Below are 11879 nucleotides of genomic sequence, written 5' to 3'. Positions count from 1 at the left end.
CCATGGTTGAATTCATTCATGGTTACTGTCATTTAGTGAATATTTTAAGCAAAAATGCATGTTCTCCAACTATAGGTTACCAGAGCATATGTAATCGTAACTGAAGTATATTTAATTGTTATTGTAGGTATGTAATATCTTATATATGGTATCTACATTTATGATTCTGGTATGTAACCATGTGAGCCGAGTATAACCTCGATATAAGAGATATAAATAATGATTTAATAGGCGTTAGATTTGTAGTACCAGGTATCTTCAAATGTAGTTTATTTTAGTCAATCCCATGCAGAGGGTCCAATGCGCGAACTCGGTGAGAGTACTTCCTCTCTCTACCTTTGTAGACCAAAGATTATTTTGTGTGCTACGGTGTGTATTACTGGGTAATAGGTCTTAATAACTAATCAATCCATACGAACAATGGTATATGAGTAACAGTCAACATAACTTACCCTAGTAACTCATTACTTGTTTAACAATCTATAGTAAATATGTGTTGATTACCATTTCATACACTTCGGGCATTCATTTAAAGTATGCAGGTACACAATTACCCAATTATGTCATAATGTTATATTTTTTATTTACATGAAAGCAGAGCCCGGGTACATAATTTGATAAGAATTGGTACATTAAAATCTATAGGGGGTACATCGGAGCCATGCTGAAGTACTTACCAGCTCAACCAAGTTATACTTCTTTGAAATGTTTCTGGCTAATTGATATTGAGTTTATAAGTGTGCAGTAGTTTGGATTATTATGTCATGGGTCAAAATATTTTAGACAAGATGTGTTTGTCCTATTACGCCAAAAACACTTGAAGTCCTAATAGTAGATTACGACTAGCGTGTTCACTTGAATATTATTGTGTGTGCTACGATGTAGATTACTATGTAATGAGTCTAAAGATTTTCAATTCGTGACATAAATTATATATTCTAACAACTAATATAATTTAATTTAGTCATTTATAACTTGTTTAGCCATCTATAAGTGGAGGTTAGAGTATAATTCTACATATATTATACACTATAATTAAGTCATTTTTTACTTATTTAGTCATCTATAGTAAATATGTTGTTTATCTCTTTATATAATTCAGAGTGTTATGGAAATACTATTACAATGAATTCATCCCTGATTACCGACAATAAGTGAATATTTTGAACCGAAAATGGTTGGTTACCTAAGCACAAGTTACCAGGGTATATATACCCGATATTGAAGCATGTGATACCAACTTTATCGTTACGTAAGATCTGTGCTAGGGCATATCGGTATTTGATGCAGGTATGCTAGTATGTGCTCCGGGTACAAACACCGACATTTAAGGTATAAATAATGGTTGCTTAGGTATTATCTATGTAGTAGCAAGTATCCATTAATGTGTTTGATTGCAGTTGATCCTCTTATGGAATGGCCAATTCTCGAACTCGGTGTGAGTACTTCTTCTCCCAACCCCGATGGAAAAATTTGGGCACAGTACGTTTATATTCGACAGCACATGCCCACACTTTTCAATGGCAAAACAATAAAGCATGTACAAGTAACAACCAACATAGTTTAACTAAGTCCTTTATGACTTGTTCAGTCATCTACGGTAAATATGTATTGTTTATTCATTACGTAGATTTCTGGGATTCGCGGGAATACTATAATGATACATTCATCCCTGATTACCGACAATAATTGAATGTTTCAAACAAAGAACGGTCGGTTTCTGAAACACAAGTTACCAGGGCATATATACTTGGTGGAAAGGTTTGGGCATGATACATTTACATTCAACAGCTTATGCCATATTTTTCAATAGCGTGATTACAAAGCATGTAACGTTATTTAATGAGTGTAATATAATTACTTTATGCGTCAATAGGATATAACCGGTTGGATCTGCTGGTATATTTTATTGTAGTAAGTGGTATGTAACTCTATTACACAAGTATATAATGAAATAGTAGATGCTTGTAAATATATTCTGCAGGTATATTAATAATGCACTGAGGTATTTGATGATGCAACTCTGTAAGAACGAATGATAAATATAATATCATGTTATTTCTATGGTATTTGAATTCTATTATTGGGTAATCATTTGGAATTCTAATAGCTTATTAAAGCCCGTTGTTGTTGCTAAGTACAACCATTACCTATATAGCACAATTAAACATCAAATTTCCACATCCCACACAACTACATTGCTATTATAAAGTTATATACGTTAATATTACATGTATATATATGTATTTGCAAGCATATTGGTAATGGAATGAGCTATCTGGTGATGCTAACATGTGGGAACAAATGGTAAAAATAATATCATGTTGTTTCCATAATGTCAACTCCGATGTTTAATGACGTGGGCTCCGGGTTAAAGTTATTAATCAAGGCAAGCAGGCGGTGCCACTACAACCTTATCTTTGGGCAGTCCAGAAAATGGCCGAATTGAGTCATTTTGATGGCTCTAATATGTTCATCCAATATGCATTTCTTCATTTTCTCCATCTCGTTATGAAAACATGGTACTGCAAATCGGATGATAACCTATTTGTATTCTTTCCCCGATTTGTAAATAAATACCACAAGTTCACATTACTCGAACAATAAAAAAAACTAAAATATACAACTTCGGGTAACTAAACAAAATGTACATCTACAAAATTAAAAAAATCACAAATTAAATAAATAAAATAATCCAAAATTGGTGCCAAAATAAAACACTCAACTCGGTGTATCTAGGCAAATATACGAATGATTTCAAATCCGATTAACAAATAAAACTACACCGATCACTTAGGGCTTCTCAACACCAAACCAATGCATACAAATACGGGACCAAGATTTACACCTCAAATAATCGAACAAACTACGGTATAATATCAAGGTCAACAAATCAAAACTTGAAAAAGGTCCAACCTGGCACTTACTTCTTCGAGCTTGTCTTGGGGGATGGGAGCGGTCAGCTGTTTTCTTCACATTTTTGCATCGAATCGGTTGTTACTTAATTTCCGGAGGTTCGAGAGCATCGGTTTGCCTAGAGATTGAAGAAAAAAGGTTTAAAATCGGTGTGAGGGGAGTTATGAGAGGTTTCCTGCCTTTACCCTTATTAAATCGTGAATTAATTGTTTTTTTTTTAATTCACAAAAAGAAAAGGTACGCGATTTCTAACTAGAAGTATATAAGGTTACAATAGAGGTAGAGCGGGAAGTAATATAGGTATATATTACAAGATTTGAAGTATTGATCAACCTATTTCGAGTACATGTTGCGTATATAACGGTGATTGAGGGAAAAATACACATTGGGGAGCTATAACAAACCTAATTGATAAAGTAGGGATTGCAGACTAACTAATTTCTAATAGGGACTGAATTGCAAGTATATTTGTCTGACAGGGATTTTAATCCAAGTCTCCCTTTTTTTAATTCTAATTAAACTAAATAATTATTTAATCTTAATTTATAATTACTTATATTATACAATAATTATTTTTACTAATACATTCTTAATTATTTACTAATCATACTCCTCATAAATTCTTGTGTCTACAGTAAAGAAGACATAATAGCGACGTAGCGCAACAAATGAGCGACTAGTATATATATATATATAACACCGTAGGCATCGTGTGTAAGTGTTAATGATTGTTGATGAACACGCATAATGTAACTTGATATAGAAAAATAAATAAACTACGAATAGTTGCATTTTAAAGAAGAGATGTATTCCCTTCGTTCCAGAACTATAGTATGAGTTATGTTTGACATATTATATTGGCAGTGGGTAAAAAATACGGATAAAAGACTTTTTTTACCCTTGTGAGTGTATTAATATAAAATAGAGTAACAATTGTGTAATAATAATGAAAAAGTAATGGTAGTTTTATAGTGATATATGGTTATTTATGAAAATGAGACTATTGTTTTCGGACGGACAAAAATGATAAACAAGATTGGGACGGAGAGAATATATTTTACATACAAAACATCACATCAACACATATTTATAACACATCATAAAATTATATAACTTCAAAAATTTTACTATTCAAACTTCAACTCAATATCTAAATCTCTAAACAAACACGTCCTCAACATGCATAAATTAGGGCTCATTTATATTGACTTAAGAAATAAGCAGAAGCGAAAAGCAAAAACAAAAACAGAAATCAAAAGCACAAACAGTTTAATTTTGCATTTGAATGAATCGTTATAAAAACAGTTTTTTCAAATAATATTAAAATTCGTAAATTTTTTTATTTTAAAATCTAAATAATGGATCGTTCCTATTAATTTAATGAAAATATTATTATTACAAACATCTAAGTTAAATATTAAAAAAAATAGTTTAAACACCTCAAATATTCAAATTTATCTAAAAAAGTTAAAAAAAAAAAACGAACTAAAATATTAGTTATTTATAATTTTAAAAGTTTAATTCTATTGTATAATTTTAAAATTATTATATAATATTATTTTTTATTAAAAAAAAATTGTCCCCATCCAAAAACTTTCCTAACTCGGCCAATGTTTGTTACTGTATTATATTATTATAAACTATTTACCGGTGTTTTATAATATATTTTTTATTTAAATGTAATGTATCGCTTTAATTTTTTATTATAATATATAAATAAATAATAATATTTTCCTAATTAGTAGAAGTTTGCAATATAATTTTATATTTTTCTTTTAAAAGTATAAAATAAATATTTTTATAAAAATAAGAGTATTTTGATATTTAAAATTACTTTTTAATATAATTAAAATTGGTGTTTTAAGTTAAACAAAAAAAAAAAAAAGTAAAAATAAGTATACTGATTTAGAAAAAAAGAAATACTCCTTAGGTCCCAACTAAAAATAGTATTATACTATTTTTGTGCATTGTATCTATTTTTATTATAGTAAAAATAATTACATTAATACAAAAATATTCTTTTAACTTTTAAATAATTTATAAAATATTATTATGTATAATTAATTTATGCATAAATTAAAAATGACAACAACATTATTATTATTTTATACAATTATGTTAAATAATAAAGTATTACTCCTTACGTCGTACTGACTTTGCCCACTTTTGTTATTTTTTTAAAAAAAATATAATTATATATTTAAGAATATTTTAAAATTTATAATTTATATATATTTTTTAATTTTAATTAAATTATTTGGTCATTTAATCTTAATCTATAACTATTTTTATTAAATTATAATTATTTTTAGTAATTATTTTTTAAGTATTTACTAATTATACAATACCTACAGCACTGTATCTAAGTTAAAGTGGACAAATTAGCCGAAACTTTTTTATAATACTTCCTCCGTCCCATTGGAAGGGTGACGTTTTTTTTTTACGTAGATTTTTGAATATTAGTATTATATTGGATTGTAGTAAAAAAGACAAAATACCCTTATTAGTATGGTGTAATATAAAAGTAATAACATTTGTGTAATATATTGTAAGTTGAAATGGTATTTATTATGTTACGTAAGTAGTACAATTGCTAAATTAGAAAATAGTAACCTTATTTTGGGACGGACAAAAATAAAAAATTATAACTTTTTAATAGAACGGATGGAGTATTACATTTTAAAATCCCAAAACCTGTTCAGATATTATAAAATATCATGAGTAACATGTATTATCCGCAAACATATGTGTGTTCTTTTATAAAATTTCTTCAAATTTTTAATATTGATCAATTTTTATTTATTTTTTGCCAAAAAATCTAATTATACATCTAGAGTTTGTTCGTTTGTGGGTTTGAATTTTTTAATAGTAAAATATTGAATTTGAATAGTTGTTTGATTTGATATAAATAGAGGTTGATTTAATGTTTTGAATATAAAATAAATTCGTAGTATAATATAAAAAAAAAATTGTTTGATTTGATATATTTGGAGAGAAAAAAGAATTTAAATAGTAAAAACCTTTTGTAAAAATCACAAAAGAATATAACCCTATTTTTTATTTTTTATATTTATTAAAAATTAATTTACATTAAAAATAATACGTTTATGTATATTTATATCACATTATACAATTATTATTATTCGAATAAAAAAATAATTACAAACTCCAAACAAACACACCCTAAATAAAAGTGGATTATGCGATAGATAGCAGACAAAATAAGAGGCCTACGCAGAAATTAAAGTAATTAATTGAGAAATAGAGTAAGCTATCAATACATACGAATTTGTAATTATTGGTGTACGTATAGTTTCCGGTGACACGTGGCCATGTCGGATAAGACAGTGCATACAGACATCAGGTTCAAATGCTACTCCTTCCAAGATCCATGACACCCAACACCCGATAAAGCTACTCAACTTATTCAAGTGGGCTCCACACAATAAACGTTCCAGATCTTTTCAGGCGTCGAGCTCCTGGGACCCTCTAACTATCACCCAACCCTCTGTTACATGTGGGCCCAGAAACGGCCCCCCGTTACGGTTCTCGTGTAATTATTTCCCGCCATTGCATGTGAATTTACAAAAATGATCATGTCGGAGCTGCGTATAGAGAAGATAATTCAGGGGCAATATGGTCATTTCATGAGTCGTCGACAGAAAGGTCAAAGAGTCAACCAACGGCGGACTGTCCTATGTGGCGTGGCTAATGTACGCCGGTGACACGTGGCGGGTTTCTATTCGTTCTTTGGAGGTCTCCGGGATTCAGAGCGCTCACACACAATAATTAAAGTATGCGAAGAAGCAAGCAGGAGCGCACACGCAGTCTCTCTCATCTTCTTTTTTTTATATTTTATATTTTATATTTTATATTTTTATTTATTTTTATTTTTTTTGCTTTCTCATTCTTCTCTCTCTCTGAGTGTGTTTTCTCTCTCCAAAAGAAATCCACATTTCCCCCAATTTCCAGCAATTTTCCGGCCGGAAGCGCGTGTTTTTGGATTCTCCGATGAGAGATCTTTCGATCGGACCCAATTTTGTGCAGTGAGGATCCGTAATTGAGTTTGTTTTTCCGGATTTTGGTTGAATTTCGGAAAATGCTGGGAGCAGCATCAATGGTGAGCAATGGCGGACTGTCTTCTCACTCTTCGCAGCTGCATAGTTGCGGGGATAGTAGCGAGGAGGAGCTTTCGGTGCTTCCTCGTCACACGAAGGTTGTGGTGACTGGTAACAACCGTACGAAGTCTGTGTTGGTAGGGCTTCAAGGAGTTGTGAAGAAAGCTGTAGGCCTTGGCGGATGGCATTGGCTGGTAATAATAAATTAAATAGTTGATTGTTTTGTTTATTTGTTTTACTTTTTCAGTAAGAATTGATTATGTGTGGTTTTGAAGCAATCGATTGGATGTTCGTTCTATAAGAAATTGATGAGTTGAAATAGCAAATTGTGTTGAAAGATTTTGTTTAACTAAAGAAGAATTTTGTGAAGGATAGCTTCTGGATATACTTCAGATTCCAATATTGGTAATGGTGATTAGTTGCGTTCTTCTCGTGAGTGGATCTGTTGCATTTTCTATGCATGCTCTCTGTGTGATTACTGCAATTTCGGATCTTAATTATGCACAGTAACTCATGGTGATGAGATGATGTTGACAGTACTTTCATGAGGTATATATATATGTATGTATATATTTACTGAACATTTCCTTTTGTGTTTGAATTATTGAAGAAAAACCTCAAACCGCAAACTGATTCATTGTTACATACAATAAATTTGCTCCTCTTTGTACTCAATATAGATTGAAGATCTCTGTATAGAATTATCTAGGGTTACTCTGGCTGATTATTGCTAATATAGGTTTGAATTTGTTGGTTAATCTACTGTAAATTGAGCTCTCCAGAAGAAACAATATGCAAATTCAATGTGTGTTATCATGCTTTTGGATTTGGAGAAGATGCTAGAAAAACTATGGCAGTTCTTGTTGATCTAAAGATCTTATTAGGGACCTGTTTTTTTTACTTGATGCAAGGTTCTTACAAACGGGATTGAGGTTAAGTTACAAAGGAATGCTTTAAGTGTCATTGAAGCTCCCACCGGTAACGAAGAAGTCGATGATCTTGAGTTCGAGCAATTACGGTGGAATGGCGCCGACATGGGTGAGCTTGAGTATCCTTTAAAAATTGATTGTTTGCATTGTTGGATGAAACCCTTTTAAGAAATCAAATTAAACATTCTTTTTAGTCACATGAGATTGTTTTTTCAATCTTTTCCATTATGTTTCAAATTCTTTCATTGATTTACTGACATTGTAATTAATCTGATTGTGTCATGCAACGGTATCCTTAGCATTCGATGATGTGCAAAAGTCGCATAGATCAAGACAGCGATCGTATGGTTCATCCAGCAAAACTCTTAGCCACTCTCTCTCCCGCGACTCCCAGTCGAAAGATTCTGTTTCTACACCAAAGGAATCTGTGGTAAAGAAAGAATCTTAGAAGCATCATAGAATCATTTTATTCAATATGGCTTTAAAAGAAAATCACTTCTCTCTTTTTCGCAGAAAGTCGATCTCAGCAAACTTGAAATGGCTGCCTTATGGAGATATCTTCTGCACTTCAATCTAGTGAGTTAAATTATATACATATATATATGTGTATATGAACATTGAATTATTCTTATTGATCGATGATTATAGGTGGATGCTGTTCCAAACCATTCTAAGGAACAACTTATTGAAATCGTGCAGAGGCACTTCGTATCGCAGGTATGATGCTAAAACAACGTCATACGGATAATCCCGGGTGGATGTTTATGTTGATAATCAAATCGAATAATCGGGATTATGTTTATTATGTGTGTGCAGCAAATGGATGAGTTGCAAGTGATCACAGGGTTTGTGCAAGCTGCCAAGAGGTTGAAGACAGTTTGCAAATGATATATGATATATATACATATCTATTATGCTCCAAATACTCATCTTGAGGCCTGCCTGACTCTCTAACAAAGCTTGAGACAGTTTGAACCACCCCACCCCCACCCCCACCCCCACCCCAGAATGTGAATGTATATCTACCCTACCCTCTCCACCCTTTGTGACTATATAGTTTGCAGAGGGGTAGCTATGTAGATAAAGTCTTAATTAAAACCAAGAACCAGTGGACTGACACTCACTCTCTAAGAGGCCATTGTTGGCATAAATATGGTTCAATGCTTAGCTAACCAGTGGGGAACCTTTTCTTCAATATATATATATTATATGTAAGTATGTATGTATGTATAGGTGGGCAGCTCCTTTGTAATGAAAATGAGCCTTAAATGATGAAACCTTGAGGCTGGTGAATTACATTGCATTATTATTATTATTATTATTAGTTTCGTAAAGGAAGTTTATCGTAAATTAGTTTTTTAAGTGGAAAATCTTTCGCAATTTTGGAGATGTTTAAGTGAAACTTGCGTGGCTTCTTGATTTGGCGAACACGAGTTCTCTAACGAGCCACGTAGTACTATGTAGGTATATTTGGCGACGAAGAACTAAAATTACTAAGATTTTTCACTTACGAGACTAATTTGACAAAATTAAAATGATAAATAGTCTAATTAAAGAAATAAAAGACAACTTTATCCATATTATTATTATTATTATTATTATTATTATTATTAGAAGAGAAAGGTAAGGAGGTTGGGGGGCTTTAAGGTAAGATTGGATAAGATTCCAGGCTGGCACATAATCTGAAGTAGAAATAGGTACATCACAATATAGTGGGTATCCAATGTGGGCTTCTTTCATTACTGTTTGTTACTATATTTTTTCTTACTATTTTGCCCTTACGATATTTTGCTGTATTTTGTGCTTGTTTATTTTGTATTTATAATTTTGTACTTGGTAATAGGGTTTGGATTTTGAATTAAAATAATTATTTTAATATGATATAAATATATATTAAATGTGTATATTTGATTTGAGCATTATTTTTGGAAAAATTTTAGTAATAGTAGAAATTTTAGAGAATCTTACAATAAGTGTTCTTTTGTGGATATTTTCAATTAATATTTTTTAAAAATATTAAATTTTTATTTTTTTATATTAATTTCAAAATTAATTTATATTTAAAATATATTTAATTGTATTAAATAAAATAATTATTTCAATTTTTTAAATTACTATTATTTAAATTCAAAATCATGGATGTGAAATTATACTGATGTTATAGAAAATAATGTTTGTGCGGTTGATATTTATTGTATGTATACAAAAGTTTATTTTTGTAGGATTTCAAATAAAAAATAAATATTATTTATTTTATACAATTTTTTAATAAACATATACTATTTAGTTTAACATAATATCATATCAAAATATTATCAAAACAAAAATTTAATATAATTGTCAATTTTCATTACTCTTTCCATCCCGGTCCAAATGGGCCTTTTGGGGTTTTTTTATAATAGATAAAAAATAATAGTATTTATTAGGTAGTAGAAGTTTGTAAGAGGTTTTGACATTTTTAACATTTGACTTTATATAAAAAGTAATTGTATGTATAATGATATGTTTGTAACTTAGATAAAAAAAAAAGTATTTTCGTATTGTTGTATAATTATTTTTACTAAAATAAAAAATATATACTTTGAAGTAGGATTGACGAAAATAGTAAAAATAGTTCTTTGAATTGAGACAAAGGAGTATCTTACATTTCATATTTTATATTCACATCATCATTTTAGTCATTTTTATATTTTATTTCAATTATATATATATATTTTTAAAAAAAATTTATTCTCTTAACTATAATTTAAATTTCTTAATCTATAATCATCTTAATTTTAAACTAATTAATTAGCCTAAACACATTTAAATTATATTTAAAAAAAAATTGTAATGACTTTTCTTAATACATGTCTTAAGATTATCTCTATATTTATTAATTATATCATTTTTAAAATGTAAGAACAATGCTAGCTATTTTTGTTTTGGTTTGATGATTAATAATAAGCACCGTACTGATTTTTCATATCAGCACACGTCATATATGTAAACAGTACATATTAGTATTACACACAACATATGTTATATATAATAAAGGTATGTGTTATTTTTTTTTTTTTAATAATAACAAGTGTGTTGTATACAAGTATATCATGTGTTAAAATCAACTGTTGTTTGTTGTATGAGACTATAGCATGTGTTGTTAATTTATATTTGTATTTGTATTATATTAACATATACAATATGTTGTCTGTAGTAATATTGTGTGTTGTTGAGACTATAGCATGTATGTTTTGTTGATGTACTGTATTTGTATTATATTAATATATACAGTGTGTTATTTGTAATAATATTATGTGTTGTTCAGTACAGTAATTGCCGCCTTAATAGTAAGGTGCTAATAATAATAAATGAAGAGTTATCCCTGCAATTATTGTTCCTTGTCTCTCGTTGCTACGCTGAAACAATATTCTCAACTGAATTAGAGTCGAAAATAACATAACTTACCAGACATGACTCCCTATTGGGATCGAAAACGATAAGAGTACTCTTTATAAAGTCGAAAATAACAAACTCTCATTACAATCAGAAATATAACTCTGAAAAAATACAGTACTAAAAATTTATTATGTATGCACTTTCTAGTAACGGTTGCGAATTCCAAATCATAATATATATATATATATATATATATAGATGAAGAGTTGAGTTTGTAATTGTGGTGAGGTTGGAATCGCAAAAGTTGTGGCGTGATTAGCTGCGGAATAATTAATTAATTAATTAATAGTAGTTTCACAGTGGATTGACTGACGGACAACATTGACGGTCCAGATTTCATCTCCTCTCCACTTTCAGGTGATGTTACTTTCCCAAGGCCAACACTTCTATCTCATTTTTATTTTTTATTTTTTATTTTTATTTTCTCTCTCATTTCAATTATTTTGTTTATAAATATTTTTAGGTAAATGATCGTAGT

The 11879-nt window shown here is 29.7% G+C and overlaps 1 protein-coding gene across 1 annotated transcript; it reads left to right on the top strand.

Moving 5' to 3' along the window:
- Positions 1 to 6789: 6789 nt before the first annotated feature.
- On the top strand, positions 6790 to 9278 carry LOC127264307 (uncharacterized). The gene is made up of 6 exons (XM_051293767.1): positions 6790 to 7228; positions 7946 to 8072; positions 8263 to 8393; positions 8477 to 8539; positions 8612 to 8680; positions 8780 to 9278. Exons 1-6 carry the CDS (start codon positions 7016 to 7018, stop codon positions 8849 to 8851), a joined length of 675 nt encoding a protein of 224 aa, XP_051149724.1. The 5' UTR covers positions 6790 to 7015; the 3' UTR covers positions 8852 to 9278.
- Positions 9279 to 11879: the final 2601 nt, after the last annotated feature.

This window comes from Andrographis paniculata, unplaced genomic scaffold, assembly GCF_009805555.1.
Source record: "Andrographis paniculata isolate CXL003 unplaced genomic scaffold, ASM980555v1 Contig70END, whole genome shotgun sequence".
Lineage (NCBI taxonomy): Eukaryota > Viridiplantae > Streptophyta > Magnoliopsida > Lamiales > Acanthaceae > Andrographis > Andrographis paniculata.
Note: the sequence above shows the minus strand (reverse complement) of the source record. Positions and strands in the feature narration are given on the sequence as shown.